This window comes from Myripristis murdjan, chromosome 21 (assembly GCF_902150065.1).
Source record: "Myripristis murdjan chromosome 21, fMyrMur1.1, whole genome shotgun sequence".
Lineage (NCBI taxonomy): Eukaryota > Metazoa > Chordata > Actinopteri > Holocentriformes > Holocentridae > Myripristis > Myripristis murdjan.
The window spans coordinates 25,678,849-25,697,696 of record NC_044000.1 but is presented as its reverse complement, the minus strand read 5'-3'; the positions used below and the strand labels follow the sequence as shown (position 1 = coordinate 25,697,696).

The 18,848-nt window shown below is 41.1% G+C and overlaps 1 protein-coding gene across 1 annotated transcript in view; it reads left to right on the top strand.

Moving 5' to 3' along the window:
- The window catches only part of ttn.1 (titin, tandem duplicate 1), a 202,656-nt gene that overhangs the window by 48,545 nt on the left and 135,263 nt on the right, over nt 1–18,848 (top strand). The window contains 17 exon segments of the mRNA XM_030081335.1: nt 246–524; nt 741–1,034; nt 1,215–1,493; nt 2,130–2,409; nt 4,800–5,095; nt 5,438–5,725; nt 6,544–6,660; nt 7,305–7,587; nt 8,043–8,223; nt 8,931–9,008; nt 9,786–10,053; nt 10,417–10,665; nt 11,019–11,096; nt 12,807–12,809; nt 13,001–13,081; nt 14,679–14,756; nt 17,570–18,262. Of these exon segments, the coding sequence (XP_029937195.1) occupies nt 246–524; nt 741–1,034; nt 1,215–1,493; nt 2,130–2,409; nt 4,800–5,095; nt 5,438–5,725; nt 6,544–6,660; nt 7,305–7,587; nt 8,043–8,223; nt 8,931–9,008; nt 9,786–10,053; nt 10,417–10,665; nt 11,019–11,096; nt 12,807–12,809; nt 13,001–13,081; nt 14,679–14,756; nt 17,570–18,262 (3,825 nt within the window).

The following is an 18,848-nucleotide window of genomic DNA, read 5'->3' as shown; positions in this document are numbered from 1 at the left end:
AAAACCAAAAAACTCTGGGGGGAACTTACCTTTTTTATAGCCACAGATATGATTAGAAGTAAATTCTGAACTCCAAATGCAAAGATTGTTGAGTTTGTGATGGCTCTTTCTCATGCTTTTGATATAGGTAATATTGGAATACATCAGCAACTAAAGTCACTGGCAAATTTAACTTTCATCTAGTGGGATAGAAACGCATGCCTTAACAGTTCACATGTATCTAACATCAGCATTGATTCTCTCAGAACCCGTGCACTTTGTCAAGAAGCTGGATGATACTACGTTCATAGTCGGTCAACCTCTGAAACTAGTGTGCACATACACTGGAAGTCAGAGGGTCAACGTCACCTGGAAGAAGGACAACAAGCTCATCTGGGCCTCTTACCAGTATAATGTGATAACTACCACTTCGACCTGCATTCTGGAAGTCCTCAACAGCGACAGGCCAGAGGCGGCGGGAACATACTCTTGCGAAATTTCCAATGGAGCTGGAACTGATGTCTGCCATGCTCGTGTCTCATTAGGTAAAGTCACAAACACAACTAATACAGCAGGTGCTTTGCATTCATCAACTAATTTTATCAGCAACAGTTACCTTCTACTGTTGATTGATAGCCACAAACTCATTTGTCATCTAGAACTACGTAACACTTGATTCCGATCATCAGATCATCACTGCATGATCACTATTACATGTCTGCTAACACAGCACAAGCTATGCTACATGCAACTAATCCAAGCATTACCCCTCTCAGAGCCTGCACGTTTTGTGAGGAAGCTGGAAGACACGTACTTCAGACTTCGTGAACCTTTGACTCTCAAGTGCACATACACTGGTAGTCAGAGAGTGCATGTGACCTGGAAGAAGGATGGCAAACCAATCTGGGCATCTTATCAGTACAATGTCAAGACCACTGATGACACCTGCATCCTGGAAGTCCTCATCAGCGACAGAGAACGGGCGACTGGAAAATACACATGTGAAATTTCTAATGCCGGAGGAACCGATATCTGCCATGCTAATGTCACACTAGGTAAACCACCTTAGAAATAGAAGGCAGTCATTCCTTGCACTAATACATAATTCTTTCTAATCATCTGCAACTCCATAACCTTTTTCATGTATAATTTCTACAGCTTATTTAGTATTAATACAAGCGCTGTAAGCAACTAATTACATTATCTAACACCACCATTGCTCACTGATCTCTCAGAACCTGCTCGCTTTGTGAGAAAACTGAGAAACACCTTCTTTAAAATTGGCCATCCTTTGACACTGGAGTGCACGTTTACCGGGAGCCAGAGAATCCATGTCAGCTGGATGAAGGGCGGCAAACCCATCTGGGCGTCATACAAGTACAACGTCAAAACTACCAACTTCTCCAGCACTCTGGAAGTTCTCAACAGTGACAGGCGCGAAGCAGCTGGGAAATATTCATGCGAGATTTCCAATTCTGAACGCACTGATATATGCCATGCTATGGTTATAATAGGTAATACCACTAACAATGGACCACATTCCCTTACCCACTTACATTCAAGAAATGCATTTCAATTAATAGTCAGTTATCACACATCTCATTAATTTAATATTGCTTAAAAAGTACTTTGCAGAACACTTGTCCTTTTATATGGCCATGCATTAGCTTGCCATCACAATAACAACATGGAACTAACATCACCGTTACTTCCTGTAGAACCTGTGCGCTTTGTGAAAAAGCTGGAAGACACCGCGTACAGACTCGGCCAGCCTCTCTCACTCTACTGTGCCTACAGTGCCAGCCCAAGGGTTACTGTAAGCTGGAGAAAGGATGGTAAACCAGTATGGGCTTCCTACAAGTACAACGTCAAGACCACAGACAATATGTGTGTCTTGGACGTCCTCAACAGTGACAGAGTGGAAGCAGCAGGAAGATACTCCTGCGAAATTTCTAATTCAGAGAACTCTGTTATCTGCTATGCTCAGGTCACACTAGGTAAACCATGAACGATTCATTCAGTTTATTCAGTCATTCATATTCTCACTTAACAACACTTATTTCTTGCTAATTAACCACATTTCATGTAATCTCACTCATTTGCTCTCTAAGTAGTTCACAGGCAACTAACACCAGCCTTGCTTCTCCTAGAACCCGTGCGCTTTGTGAAAAAGCTGGAAGACATTACCTTTAGGGTGGGCCAGCCTCTGAAGCTCCAGGTCACATACACAGGCAGCAAACATGTGTCTGTAAGCTGGACCAAAGATGGAAAGCCAATCTGGTCTTCCTATAAGTACAACGTCAAGATTACAGACAGTTCCTGTGTCTTGGAGGTCCTCAACAGTGACAGGGTGGAGGCTGCTGGGAAATATTCTTGTGAAATTTCCAATGCTAGCAGCTCTGCCATCTGTCATGCTCATGTCAGACTAGGTAACATACACCATTTCTGAGCCATTATTGACCTTTGTCCAATAATTTCAAGCCCTTACAGTACTCATTTGTTCTCATCACATCCACTAGATTATTATAACCACATGATTTGACTAACACCACTCTCACTTCTCTCAGAACCTGTGTGCTTTGTGAAAAAGCTGGAAGACACAGCTTACAATCTGGGCGATTCCTTGAGTCTCGGGTGCACATACACTGGCAGTCAGATAGTGTATGTGAACTGGATGAAGGATGGCAAACCAATTTGGGCTTCATACAAGTACACTGTCAAGACCACCGACTCCTCGTGTGTGTTGGAGGTCCTCAATAGTGACAGAGAAGAAGCGGCTGGCTTGTACTCTTGTGAAGTTTCTAACGCTGGTGGTTCTGACATCTGTGATGCTTATGTCATATGTAAAAGCTCTAAGAAAGGTATAACCTCCATAAGTCACATCAGCAATCTCACATGCCTCTAAAACTGATCATGTATCACTGCCTACTGCCAAGCTGCTAAAGCATAAATGTAGTCTTTAACTTCATCACTGAATTATAATTATGAATTCATTTTTGAATTATAATTATAAATTCTGCATGCTTGCCAGCTTCGCCACTAATGACCATCATTGCTTCTCGCAGAACCCATGCACTTTGTGAGGAAGCTGGAAAACACCACTTTCAGGTTGGGCGAACCACTGACACTTAGAGTCGCGTTCACTTGTAGCCAAAGAGTGCACGTGAGCTGGAAGAAAGACGGGAAGCCCATCTGGGCCTCATATCAGTACAACATAAAGACCACTGACTGCAGCTGCATCTTGGAAGTCCTCAACAGCGACCGTGAAGAAGCCAGAGGAAGATACACTTGTGAAATATCCAATTCCGAAGGCTCTGATATCTGCCATGCTTATGTCAGACTAGGTAACACTAACCTACACCCATCGCATTGCTTGCTCTCCTCTCATCATTCATTTCATGCATGACTTAACTGGTAACCACTGCTGTCACTCCACATAGCTTTTCCCTAACTCTCTATCATTACGTATAAATACAACTTCCTCCAGTCACATAGCTTTTCTGTATACACATGAAAACGGATATCCACGGATATAACTGCAGCCGTCACGTAGTCTTTGATCCTTCACATGCAAACGTCAGTGGTGCCCATGAATGACGGAGTTTCATGTTGCTCCTCTCAGAACCTGTGCAATTTGTCAAGAAAATGGAAGACGTTGCCCATGAACTGGGTAAGCCTCTGAGGCTTGAGTGCAGGTACGCTGGAAGCCAGAGGGTCCACGTCACCTGGAAGAAGGACGACAAGCTGATCTGGGCTTCGTACCAATATAACGTTCAAACCACCGACTCCTCCTGCATTCTGGAGGTCCTCAACAGCGACAGACATGAGGCCGCTGGAAAATACACTTGCGAAATTTCCAATGCCGAAGGATCTGACACCTGTCACGCACATGTTAAAATAGGTAACACACTAACCAACACATTCCTTTCATCACATCTCATTCTGCACGCCGTTTAAGTCACTAACATTAACCTTCATTTTGATTATCACCAGAGATTGTCTGTATGGTGAGATAGTCCACTAAAAAAAAAATATGTGAGGCCACCTGCAGGGGGTGACAGAGAGTGCTAAAACTGGGTGAAATGTGAGTTTTCCAGAAAATAAGCTCTCTGAATTATGTTTTTTGGAATATGTGGTATTTAAGAAGATCCACATTTCTTTAAGCATGGATGAATGAACGCTTATAATTCTGTCTTCATTATAAATATTGTGCCAATGATAGTAACAGTCCAGATACTGCTTAATATTTGGAATCAAACCCACTGATCATTTTACAGCATTAAGCCCTATTGACCACCACATACCCTCCTCTGTTTAGCAAGTGCTCAGCACTGCCCACGATGGACAAAAGTTTACACTGCGCTCTTTGGTCTTTGTTTCACAACAGCCAATGGACATGGGTCAGCTTTAAATCTCTTTAGGATTTGTTGTCACTTTCTTTGGTTTGATGTTTGCTGCTTAGGAGTGGGATTTCATAATGTGCTAGCGGTCCCTCACAACATGTTCTCCATATGTGTTTTTCTCTGGCTGTTTCTGATGTTTGTTTCAAAAGGGGTTTCATGTTGTGGTAAAGGTTTTTGAGAACAGAATAGGCATTCTGTTGTTTTCTATTGTTTGCTTTAGTCTTGCGTTTCAGTTTTTGAATGAGGTTTTTGTTTCTCTGTATCTTAACTTTTTTTTTTTGCTTATCTGCTGTGCCTCTCTGGCTTTCCCTAATGCAGTGGTAAACTTGCTGGCCCAGTGGCCTGGTAAATAGCATCTTAGATTAAAATTTCTAATTGTCATGACTTGGCCTCATTTTCTTTACTTTCTCCTTCACAAACAGAACGCAAAGTGCCTCCAAACTTCACCAAGAAGCCTTCTGAATCCATGCAGGATTCAGAAGGTAAGGTGGTGAAGATGGAGTGTCGCGTTTCTGGCTCTCAGCCTCTGACCATCACCTGGTGCAAGGACGACCGTGAAATCTACAGCTCTGACAAGTATGACATCAGCTTCAAGAACAACATGGCTGTACTGTGTGTCAGAGACTCTGCCGCCTCTGACACTGGCATTTACTCTTGTGAGGCCACGAATGACGCTGGCAAAGCTTCTTGTCAGGTGTCTCTCACCATCTCAGGTGTGTGCTGGAATGATGTCACCTGCATGTAGACAAAGTAGACATAAAACTACACAAAGTGTGAGACATTTACTATATATTTCACAAAAGCATCTTCATTATTTTAGTTATTATTGATTGTATTTATTGAATACCAAATATTGGTGATGATTTGATATTTTGAACACTGTTTGGGTTCTTTTTGACATTCTATGCCCTGGTCTCTTGCATAAAGGAAAGGCTGTTCTTCCCTGTAGAAATTATGCAAAAAAAAAAAAAAAAGAGGTTCCTGAAAGGTGTCATGTTGCTGTTTCTAAAACAAATTTCTTTAACTGTCTCACCTCTTTCCCACCACTTCTTCAGAGGCTGGCATGGCGCCAAAGTTTGACATTCCTCTCAAACCAGTGACGGTGAATGAGGGAGACAAACTGAGCCTCAGTTGCCATGTGTCTGGCTCTCCTCCTCTGAAGATTCAGTGGATGAAAGACAGGAAGGAGTTAAAACCCGGTGGAAACACCAGAATCACGTTTGTAGGTGGCACTGCCTGCCTGGAGATCAGCCAGGCCTCCAAGACTGATGCAGGGGATTACCTCTGCAAGGCCAGCAATGCTACCGGTAGTGATTTCTGCAAGTCCAGGGTGACTGTGACAGGTAACATAAATGTACTTACATGGAAATGAGATCTTTAATGGATTGTTCCGGCAGTTTATCTTTAACAGGATCGCTGTGGCACTGCTTTTGTGCTGTTTTGAGGTGTCCTTATATTGTGTCTCCAGCTGTTCTTCTAATGCTAAACATTCAGCAAAATACGCCAAATTGCCACAGAGACAAAGTCCATACAGTAAAAATGGATGTTGATGATTCATGCATTCATTACTAACCACTGCACCTGTAGGAGGAGTTTGTAGGTACCTGCTGCCTCTTCATTTTTTTTTTTTTTAAACTTGCTTCCTTGTCTTGCTTTTGTCTTGATTATAGTGAATTATTTACTTGTATAAAATGAGCCAAACATGGGCCAATGAAATACTACTGAGTACAACTTTACATGTGAATGTGCACAAAAATGTAGTGCAGTGTGTTGATGGCTGCATACTTGTGTAATTCTGCAAACGCATCAGTGATCAGACCTGAATTTTACTTTTTAGCTCCACAGAAATGTTTTTAACTCTCATGCAGTTTAATATGTTTTTAAAGTCACTTTTTGATGACATTAAAACTAATTAATTTGCCATTATCAGAATGTAGAGACTTTACAAGATAGACAGTCAATCTTCCTGCTTCTGATTTATTACTAGTACGTGATAGTTTTGCTTCATTGTTGCAAAGCTGCGCTGACACTGTCTGTTTTCAACTTGTGTTCCTCTCTTGTTTCTTTTATGCTTCATCTGTTTTTCATAATTCCCAGATGGGATGCATGAAATACTTCCACTACTAAGGTGAATTGCCTTGTTTAAATGATTTCTCCTCAGACAAAGGAGCTGCACGCGCTGCCCCCGAGGCTGCCGCCCCAGCCGCCCCAGCTGCTGTCAAAAGACTGGACAACCTGTTCTTTATCGAGGAACCCAAGAGCATCTCTGTCACCGAGAGTAAGTGCATGTTTCTTTTTGTAAATAAAGATGTGCTGCAAAGAGCATCCTTTCAGCTGATGGTCTGGCACAACTTCACTCAAAACAACATGGTGCATGTAAATCAGGATCATAAAACAAGAGGATTCCAGCCACATATGTAGATAAAATAGGAAGAAGAAATATGTTACTATGTAATATATTTCTATAGCCTTCATCAGGATTATATGAAGATCTACTAAAGCTAGTTTACATAGAGGTCTAAAATAAAAACAACCAATCACATAAAGGAACAATTACTCCAAAGCCAATACCAGGCAAGTAGGAAACTATGCAATAACCAACAGAATGGTAACACATCCAACCAACACAGTTCCAACCCTTCAGACTCATAAGACTTTGGACCAATAAATAGCAGAGATAGTTAAAAAAGAAATCTTTAAAGTGTGAAATCAGAATTAAACATCATAGGTAAACATATGATGAGTAAAAACAAACACTTTTCCACGTGGACGTTGTATCATGTAAATGACATTTTTTGTTTTACATGTAATGAAAGTCTTGATGTGGAATGGCATCCTTTCAACAAGTGTACCAAGAAATTCATTAATTTCTAATGTAAAAAGTCAGTGTGGAGATAATTTCAGTTGCCTTTGTCTTTGCAGAGGGCACCGCCACCTTCATCGCCAAGATTGGAGGTGACCCTATTCCCAGTGTGAAATGGATGAAGGGCAAATGGAGGCAGATCACCCCTGGTGGTCGTATCACTGTGGAACATAAAGGCCAGGAGGCCAAGCTGGAGATCAGAGAGGTTACCAAATCTGACTCTGGCCAGTACAGATGCGTTGCTTCCAACAAACATGGAGAAATTGAATCCAGTGCTGATATGGAAGTCACCAAAAAGGAGGAAGTGGAAGGTGTAGGAGACTTCAGAGCTAAGCTGAAGAAGTAAGTGTTTTTGAACAAAGACATGCAGCAAGTGTTCATATTAACAGTTTGATTAAGACCACAATTTTTAAGTATTTGTTTCTCTAGCGAGGCAGTAGGATGGAGAAGAGGGAAACTATGAAGTGGACACACCGGAGGGACGTATTGGTAGTTTCATCCTGTGGAAAACCTGCACACTGGTCCTGTCAACAAGCAGTGACATACGGTGTTCTTTGGCAAGGTCCTATCCTTGCCAAGATTTGCTCAAATTTCAAAGGAGACCTTTCAGTGTCTCCAGGGTTAGTGGCCTGGTCCCAGGGCCTTTCCACACTACCAACGGGAGATATCTCAGGACTCTCTCACCATATCCAGTTGACTTCATGCTAACTTCTACATTTGTGTTCCCAGGGCAAGGGTCCCCAGTCATTGTACCATCTCTACACACATGATATTGACTTGTATTTGATATGTGGCAGGACTCCTTCCAAGCAGAAGAGTCCCAAGAAAGAGGAGGATGTTGATATTGTGGAGTTGCTGAGAGGTCATGATCCCAAAGACTATGAAAGGATCCTGCAAGAACACCAGATCTATGACTACCGAGCCATTCTCCAGGCCATCGAGTTCCTGAAGAAGGAGAAAGAGATGGAGACTGGAAAAGTGGTGAGAGAGAGAACATGGTGCACATATGACAAAAAGCAAGTTTGTGCTGGTTTGGGACAAATTTCTCACTTGATACAGATTTCTACAGATGAATCAAACAAACTGACATTACATTTGTGACACCATGTATAATGATGTATAAATCTGTGTGTGGATATATAATAAACAGCTTGCATCTTGCAATTGAGGCTACATTACAACAAAACACAACCCCAGCTGTAACGCTACAGCCACAAGAAAGATTGACTGGATTGGATTGACAGCTGATGTCCCAAACCTACTAGGTCATTTGGAAAAATCTGATTCCAGTCCCTCATAGCCATTCTTAGGCATTTTAAACTTGTATTTCAGTGTTTCTGGAGTTCTATCTGGCATCTTTTTTTTTGTCCCAAAGTGTGCCTGCATCATTAATTTTATTGGAGTCAATCAGTAACAAGTAAATAAATGTAGGGTCTCCTTCAGGCCGGTCATTTCAAAGTTGGGATGCATCATTCTGTGATGTTTAGTCAAATCCCGTCAGTGGCATCTTTAGATATTATCAGACTGTTGTACAAATGGATGGACAGGAGCTTACCCAGTCCCTTCTCCACTTTTATTGCCTTAACTCTCCTATGTCTCCTTACCTGTTCTCTGTCCTTCTTATTGTCCTTTGTTTCTGCACCTGTCCTTTGTTTCCTTACCTGCCCTCCGTCCTTCTGCAGGAGGTGGAGCGTGGAGGCAGAGTTGAGGAGGAGGACATGGCCAGACTCATCGAACAGCTTGAGGGACGAGTTGGCTCTGAGGTATTCAATACCACCACCACATTAGTATGAGGCTCCAGTCAAAACACACCCATACAAATACTGAGGCCTGTGTAATCATTCCACTGACAATGTGAAAAATCATCATTATCATCAATTCTTCTTATTTAATTCTTGGGAGAATGTTGAGATTGCACTAAGACTTAATCTGAAAATGCAAAACCTGAAATGTAGCACAGCAACTTGTAAAAGGTTGGCAATAGAACAGGACACAAATACACAATTAAAAACAGTCACAACACTTACGTTCAAATGCAAAGAGAGTTAAAATCATATTCTTAAATTAATCTAGTGAGGGTAAACACCACCTATCAAAGTAGACTGAAGAACATTCCTTGTCTGTTCCTTGAACATGGAGCTGATGGAACATCTGAGAGCATGTTTGGTAAAGACCAGAGTTCCTGTGCAACAGTGATCTAATAAATGTAGGTGATCTATCAATAATGGCTATAAAAATAGTGTGTATCATGTCTTGTGAAGAGGAAAGGCCAACCTGTTGTTTCATATAAGGTGCAGTGGTTGGTGCCACACCTTTCCCCTGTGATAAACCTAAGCGTGCAATGATAATATAAGTTTTTAAAATAAGCAACTGTTGACTCTCAAATGACAGAGATTTGATGCTTGCTGCAAGTTGAACTGAATGAATTTAAACCTTTCTTTTATGTACAATCCATTAAGGCATTACGCATCACCTCTGAGAAACACGTTTTAATCATTCTCCATTTAATGAATCCTGAAAATGATCTTTTCTATTTGCAGCCTGTCACTGTAGTGAGTGACATTTCAGACCAGACCACTGCTGAGAACCAGACGGCTGTGTTTGAGTGCGAGATCAAAATTAATTACCCAGAGATCACCCTGACCTGGTACAAAGGCACCCAGAAACTGGACAAAAGCGACAAATATGACATCAGCGTAGTGGGCGATCACCACTACCTGAAAATCAAGAACTGTGGAGCTAAAGACCAGGGCAACTACCGCGTGGTGTGCGGCCCTCACATCTCCAACGCCAAGCTTACAGTTTCAGGTAAGAATCTGTGTTCAGTGTTGTGTTGTGTCTGATGGACACGTTTCTATCAAGGTTTTATATTCACCTCCTTCATTTCATTGTCAGGAGCTGATCACAAACCAGGTGAGTAGTCAAACTAACATGGCTCACATGGATGCTTTTGTCTCTTTCCCATCACATACTGACCTCTTGAACCTGCTGGTTTTTATGTGTGATGTGTTTGTCATTATCTTGGTGTTCTGTAGATCTGTTTTCTGTCTATTCCATGTTTCCACTGCATTTACTGTTAGTTACAACATATGGTTATAATGTAAATAACTTCAATAAAATTATAGTTTTAAACTAATGTGAATCTAATATTTAGAAATGTTTCTGTCTCAGAAACGTCAGTCTAAACTAATTTTAATTATGTGGTTTTAGCTGAGCAAATTCAATTCACTAAACGCATCCGGAGCATCGAGGTCAACGAGCGCCAGTGTGCGACCTTCGAGTGCGAGTTGTCTTTTGACAACGCCACCGTCACATGGTACAAAGACACATGGGAGCTTAGAGAGAGCCCCAAATACAACTTCAGGACCGAGGGACGACGACATTATATGATTATCCGCAATGTAACCGCTGAGGACGAAGGTTTGTCAAGAAACAGTGTGACGACTGAAAATTTCAGATATATTTAAACAGTGTTAAGAGCATGAAGAACATTAAACTCGTGGCATCCTCAGGGTCCACTGTCACGTCATGACAATTAAATAAAATAATGACACTTTTCTTTGGTGGCAAATGTATGTAGCTTATAAATTTAAGAAGCAGGGATTACTAAACAAAAGTAACCTGTAGTTAGTTTTCTGGTACTGGTTATTGGTACTTGACTGCGTGTAAACATCTAAAAAACAAAAATGACTGTTTACATTTTTTTTTACACCTAATAATATCGACTCTGTTAATATTATTAACTGATATTCAGTAATGTCCCTCCCCACCAGGCGTTTACTCTGTGATAGCTCGGCTGGAGCCCATGGGAGAGGCCAAGAGCACAGCTGAGCTTTACCTGTCAGGCAAAGGTGTGTACATCCATCAGCCAATCAATGTTACCATACAGTAGGGATTGACCAGTCATCTGTTCAGGCCAATTACCAGGGCCAATATTGAGAATATTTCAATATTCGGTATACATTAATTGAGTAAGCAGGTCAGCGGGTCCGATAAAATGGTTACATTTTTCTGTTTCAGCCAGGTGTGTTATACTTACCTTGAGGACATTTCATTTTAAAGAGTTTTCTTGTATTTTCTTTTATTTTTCAAGTAAATCTTATATTCTTATTAGCGTATTGACCCGAATAAAAGACGACCCTGATTTTAAGACGACCCCTCTTTTTCAAGACCCTTTTTTGGAAAAATACTTTTTATATGGACATTCTGCCAGGAGCGGACTTACCATTAGGCAAAACTAGGCGGTGGCCTAGGGCCCCAAGTTCCTGAGGGCCCCATAAAACTCCTCATACACTTATGGTTAATACAGTTATTACTTATTTGCGCACATTAATTATGTTTTTGATTAAAATACTTTTGCTAAAATGCCAGCAGAATGCTTATCGTATTATGTGTGTCTCGGGGCCCCTGTTTTGTGTGTTGTCCTCTCATCTCAGAGGGCCCCATGCCTGCCTTTGCCTTGGGTCCCAAATTTCTTAAATCCGCCACTGCATTCTGCAACACCAGCCCATGCTAGCTTTAAACTCAGTGCGGGGTATTTTGAGCTCTGTGGCAACTTCAAGTGCTTTCTGCTGCATCACAGCCCTCGTAACGGGCAGTCCTTCACTACGTTTCTCATTCACAAAATTGCACACCCTCCTGTCAGTCTCGTTGAATCGACCAGTTTTGGACCACGAAAAGCCCTTCTCTGGCTGTGGGCATTTTTTTTTTTTTTTTAGCTCTTCTTTCTGAGACCGCCACCGTCTCACATTGCACTCAGAGCCAGGGTTAAGGGATGTTTATTTACCTTGACAGTTTCGGAGGTAACTTCAGAAAGCGTCCAACTGACAGCCGGAGCGGCATGTCAGCTGGCTGCTACATTCAACCGGGTAATCGCGCTTCGCATTAAACGATTTTGCGGAGGCAGGAGGAAAGTTGCATGATTTACGTTGTATCCACGTTCGCGCGCTGCGTGCGTGACCGTTCATGTGCTCGTGCATGAACGCCCGTACCGTGCTGGAGCACACCCCTTCCAACCGTGCCAGAGCGGGGGAAGTGTACACATTCAAGCATGGAACATATGCAAGTACAATACATGTGTATTTGCTTAGACCCCCAATATAAGACGAGGGCATTTTTTCAGGGCATTTTCAATGGAAAAAATATCGTCTTATATTCAGATCAATACGGTAATATAATAATTTTAATTAAACATTTGTAAAATCAAAATGAGCTTTGTGTTGGTGTTTCTAAGACTGGAAACTGTGACCATTTTTCAGATTTACTACAAATGAATATTAGTCCGACATGCCAGTTATCAAAGGCCTGGATTGCTAGTGATCAGTATCGGTATCGGCCCTGAAAACTTAATATCGGTCGATCCCTACGATACAGTGCGTGCTGTTTGCGGTTATAACACTTTACGTTATTGATCTTTTACAGAAATTGGGTTAGGAAAGGTTCCTCATGGTGAGTATTTTGCAAGCAGACGCCACAATTTAACAACAGTAAAACTGAACATGTCTCAGTGTTTAAGATTTAGCACCATGATGGGCAGTCTGTCTGAACAGGCTTTTTCACAGACTGTTGGCACACTGTTTAGCCAACAGGCTGTACCTTTGCCTTAAATGGAGTTACAGGTTTTCATGTACAAAACAAAATTTAAGGAGGTAGTACTTCTTTATCATGCAAAAGTTTGAAAAGATATGTGAGGTTTTACTGTCACAAAAGCATATATAATATAAGGAATTTTCTATTTTCGCTGAATTTATTCAAGTTGTATGTATGGCTAAATCTGTAGATGTCCCAGACACGTCAATTCAAGTACCTGACGCATCATCTATGGTGGCATACAGAGGTAAGAGTGAGACCATTCATGTTAAATCTTATTTTTAACTCATGCTGGCCTTCGTTTCATTCACAAATGTCTCACTTCTCCACCAAAAGATTCATCAGAATTTTATCACTACGAAGAGAGAACAGAAGTAAAAGGTATACAAACTTTGTGGACTTTAAAATCATAACATTACTAATAATCGCTGTCACTTGCGTCTCTAATAATTCCTTACCCTTGGATGGAGTGAGCAAGATGCATTTCATCCATCTACATTAAACCATCAACCCTCATCCCAATAATAAATCTAACATATCATCATCCTAAATAATTAGTTGACCTCATCAGTGAAAATCACTTCAGCCGTCATTCAGAATAACCTCGTTCCTCTCTGGGTGTAGTGTCATGTGATAACCAAGTAATCTCATCAACTGTTCACTCAGATGCAGTCACATACAAATCAGCTAAAGACACTGATTAAATACTGATTAGAATTTCGTCTAACCATCAATTATCTTTTAACATGCCAGCTTATGAAAGTTGGACATATCAAGAGGAAAGCGTATCCCTTCAGTACTCCTCTGTCACAGGTATTGATACGATTTTTGTGTTGGATGACATTGTCCTTCATCAATACCATAACTGCCATCACATCGTCCACCTGTTTGTGTTTTTGTCCGGTGTGTCCAGCGTCCTCTCTCCTGATGTCATTTCTCATTACATGTCTCTGTTGTCTGTACATTTTACTCCTTGATTGTTGGTCATTTCCATCTCATCCACATTGTGACTTTTTTTCCATGTTGTCCAGTGAGCTGAGATGATTTTAGGGCCCCTTTTCTAAGTTTATGTTTCTCCTCCACCAGAAGAGAGAAAACCCATTGAAGAGATTGTTGAAATGACAAAAGTTGAAATAAGAGAAGAAGTCCCCACAGGTATATCGCTAAAAGCAGCTAAGCTAAGGCAGCTTCTGGCTGTTGGGTAGAGCTTCTGGCTGTGATGTAACAAGGTAGCTAAAGTGCTAGATGCTTGTCTGTCCACTCGGTTCGCATGCTGTGGCTTATGTACAACGCTCCAGCCAACATGCCAAACCGCCAGACCTTTCCTGTGTCCAGAGTGCTAATTATCTTGTGAATCATTTCGGTTGTCCTTGTGGTTTGTCTTTCACCCCTCCTACCCTGCTGCTGTGCAGAAATGGTTTAACTTTTTGTTTGTTTGTTTTTACTTGTTAACCACAAGTAAGTTTTCTTCCTGCTCTTATTAACCCTAACTAGAGCTCTCAGTAGTTTGCAGAGTAGAATATAGAGCCTGGCAGTAGAAGTAGCTAAAATAAATGAACTTTCTTGGTCTTCAAAGTTCCTGAAGCTTACAGGATGCCAGAGGCGAAACCCTCAGCTCCACCTGCCGCTCCAGCCAAAGGTATCCCCACATGACCCTCTTTTCATTATTACTCATGTTTGGTTGTTCTCTTCATAAGACCTTCTTACTTATGGACTTCTTATTGGTGTCAGTCTGTATGTGTTTCTCTACGCATTTCTGTTGTTCTTGAGGTACCTGTGTCACAACATTATTTGGTGTCAGCATTTGTGGTCCTAAATTGAAATAGTTGATGATGTTTTTAAAGTACCTGAGGCAAAGAAGCCGGAGCCCCCGGTCACTGTGGCTGCTGTGCCTGAGCCAGAGGAAACGCCGGCCCCAGAAGGTAACACCACCATGGCGTTTGCTGTTATTGATTGCTTATCAGCTTCTGGAGGGTTTGATTGGGTCTGATAGACTCTGGATCTTAACTTTAGTCTTACATTCTTAATTCTTGAGAGGAAACAAGGAAAACTGAAAAACATTTCAAGATAGCATCCAAAGTAAATGTTAATGAAAGCTTTCCCCCCACAGATCTATAGAGTTTCTAATATTTTTCCCTACATAGATGTTTACTTGTTTTTGTCTTTTTTCCTCAAAGAAAACTATGAATCTTTGATCGAATATTCCCAACCAGAGCTACAGAGAGGTATATCATATTACATCTATTTTAACATAGATTTAAGATTTTTCATTGAAATCATGTTAGTTATTTATTTTTTGTAATTTTTTTAGATCATTATGAGCAGCAGATTTCATACTCAGAAAGAGAGTACTGGAGAGGTATCCCATTTTAACTTTTGACCATTCTTAATCATTCTGTTTTTAATAACTTTATTCAATAAAACTCTCTACATGTGTCACATCTTTTATCTGTTTGTTTGTTTTTCCTCTGTTTGTATGCCCATAGTGAAGACTGTGTGTAGTGACTTTATCAAAACTACTTTGTGTTTGTGTCTGTTTTTTCTCTTCTGGCTTTTTTTCCTTAAAATGCCTCTGAAGTAATTCTCTAGAGAGCATCACATTCTTTCAGTTCTTGTCCATCTGTTTGTTATACATGTTTTGTTGTCTACTCTTCTCTTTTAGCCCTAACTCTTGAAGCTGTGTGTCCTCTTTGTTGACTCACAGTCTTATTTCTCTGTTATCTTGAAGAATCCACAGTATATACGGAACCTGAACCTGAACCAGCGATAGTGACCATTCCCAGAAAGGTCACCGCTGAACCTTATCAGCCTAGGCCTAAAATGGTTCCTGAGCCTCAGTTGCCACCTCAGAAAACAGTGGCACCTGAGCCACATGTGGCCACATTCAGGCCTGAAGCAGAACCAACAAAGACTGAGCCTGCTCCCAAGAAAACACCAGCACTGCCTCATCCGATAGGTAAAGTAGCAAATTCTTCTTGTTATCAAGTTCTCCTGGTAAGGTGGTGCGTTCCCTTGTCTTTAATGTTTTTGTCTGTACTGCTGTACTCTATATGATTAACTGGCAAGATGTTTGTCTTTATTTGTGAAAATGTCAATTGTTCAGAGATGCTTTTAGTTTGCAAAATAACACCCTCACCCCCACTCCCCAATTCTTTAAAGTTCCTGAAGAGCGCAGAGTTGAGCCTCCCAGGAAACCCAAACCATCTCCACAACAAGTGGCTTCACAGAAAGGTAGATGTGACTGTAGTTTAGGCATCACAGACGCTTTTCAAATCCCTCTTGTTGTATCCTTGTCATATAGCACAGCTTATTCTTGTTTCTTTGGTGCTAACCTCTTGAGCTTAAATTTAAAATTAACATCATCCAGTCAACTTGGAGTTGGCAGCAACTGTTCTAGGCTGTCTGGCCACAGTTTTTTAAATAATCCTTTTCTAAACTAGTAGATGTTATAGTTGATCGTAAAACTGCTGGATCTGATTTCACACCTTGGGCTCTGATAATAAAGTAATGATAAACAGAGGTACACTGGGGAGTTCATATGCAAATCCAAAGGATCACATGTAGGGTTTTAATGTTCTCCTAAGTGCCAGCTGTACCCATGACAGAGGAACCCAAAATTCAGCCAGATGCTGCCAAGATTACTCAGCCCAAGACTGCAGCTGCTCCAGTGAAAGGTACTGGAGGGATAATATCTTTTTTTTTTTTTTTTTTTAATCTTAAAACTCTTTGCTATATGTTGTTGTGTTGAACTTGCTGGAATAGATCCAATTCTGTGTTTTGGGTCATGTTTCAAGTATCTGTTCGAAGCACTCGCCAGAGTGTAGAAACTTTAGTGATCACCTGTGGGGTATTGAATATATCTCATGTTCTTTGAAGCACCAGCTATACCCAAGCCAGAAGAACCTGTAATGCAGCCATCTGTAGCCAAGGTTACTCCCTCCACAACAGAACCTCTAGCTAAAGGTATTATTGGTTGACCTATCAATTCTTATTTTTGTTGTCTTGTTTCTTGTATCTTTGTAATGTGTCTGTTTTTATGACTTAACAGTTATTCTTCAGATAGCTTTTATGATCTCTGTCATTGGTATGCACTCGTTAAGAGTGAACTCTTTTAACTATGTGTAAATCTTAGCGATTACCTGTAGGTTAAACAATACATAATGTTCTCTCAAGTGCCAGCTGTACCAAGACCAGAGGAACCTCTAGTTCATCCTCCTGTACCCAAGGTCACTCCACCCAAGACTGAGGCAATTCCCACTCAAGGTACTGCGGTGATTCTCTTGATAGCTAGTTTTGTTGTGTTGTTTTGATTAAGGGTTCTTTATTGTGTCTTCTATGGGCTATGATATATTCATGAGAATATATCGATCTTCTTAATTTATGCCTTTTTATGTATGGTAGTGTATTACGTGAAAAGTAATCTTTCCAGTATGACTTTGCTTGATATTTGTCAAGCGTGCTAAGCACTCGTTAGAGTGTGACTTGCACATTGGTTTTCTCTTGCAATATATCATTAGGCATATAGCTTATAAATGAATGTCCCTTTAAGTTGTCCCAGAACCAAGAACATCTGGACCTGTCACTGAACCGTCAAGAAAACCACAGTTAGTGACTGGTAGGCCTGAGCCAGAAGCAGCAAGGTATGCTCCTAAAATGCAAAGACAAGTTCCTGAGGAAACAAAGCCAATCTCCAAAGTCCACAAGTATGACTCTGAAGCACCTACGCTACTTCCAGTGGCCCTTAAGGAGTCAACATATACCCCTGAACAGCCAAGCCAAACTGTTGTGCCAAAACCAACTCCTGAGGTTGCAAAACATGTGCCAAAGACCCCAAAGCCAGTCCCTGAAGTAGCAAAGCCAGTGTATGAGAAGGCCAGACATGCTACTGAAGAGTATGTCCCGGAGGAAACAAGTCATGTTCCTCAAGTAACAAAGCCAGTCCAAGAAGCACCAAAGTATGTTCCTGAAGTACCAAAGCCACTCCAAGAAGCACCAAAGTATGTTCCAGAAGCACCAAAGAATGTTCCAGAAGCACCGACGAAGGTTCCAGTAGCACTGACGAAGGTTCCAGAGGCACCGAAGAAGGTTCCAGAGGCACCGATGACTGTTCCAGAACCAGTGAAGAAGGTTCCAGAAGCAGCAGAAAAGGTTTCAGAGGCACTGCAGAAAGCACCAGAAGCACAGAAGAAAGCTCCGGAAGCACTGAAGAAGGTTCCTGAAGCACCAAAGAAAGTTCCAGAGGCACCAAAGAAGGTGTCAGAAGCCCCAAAGAAAGCACCAGAAGCACAGAAGAATGTTCCAGAAGCACTGAAGAAAGTTCTAGAAGCACCACTGGAGGTTTCAGTTGTGCCAGAACAAACTTCAGAGGCACCAAAATTGGTAGCAGAGGATGTGGAGGCAGGCCACCAAGCACCAACACAACTACAACGTCCTGCAGCATTAAAACAAATTCATCAGGCTCAAAAGCCATCTCTTCAAGTACAAGGTAGATATATCTGCAAAGATCATTAACTAATAATTACTCACCTTGATCTTTCCATTTCACATCTTTTACCTTGAAAACTTTTCCTCACCTTAAGAAATTTCTTGAAAAGTTTTGTCTTGATGTTTGTTTGTCATGTTTGTTTGTCATTGTTCATCAATTATCAAAATAGCAAAGCAGAAGGAGTTACAACAGGACAAAAAGGCAATAGCTAAACCAAAGCAGGAGCAGAGTACACCCACCAAAGGTATGCACGAACTTTAGAATGTTTCTCAGAACAAATCTCTCTATTTAACTAAGATTGACTGAGTACATTTGTTTACTGCAGTGACCCAGAAAGCAAAGCAAGTCCAGCCTCAGCCTAAAGAAACACCACAACAGAAAGGTAGTGATTTATAACATTGTATATCATACAAAATAGTTGTAAATGGAGATTACTTTAGAATACACATATTACTGAAACATTTGTCTTTTTACACCGCTTTAATTTTTTTCTTTGTTGCTTTTCTCTTTGCCACCGCTGTATGGTGCA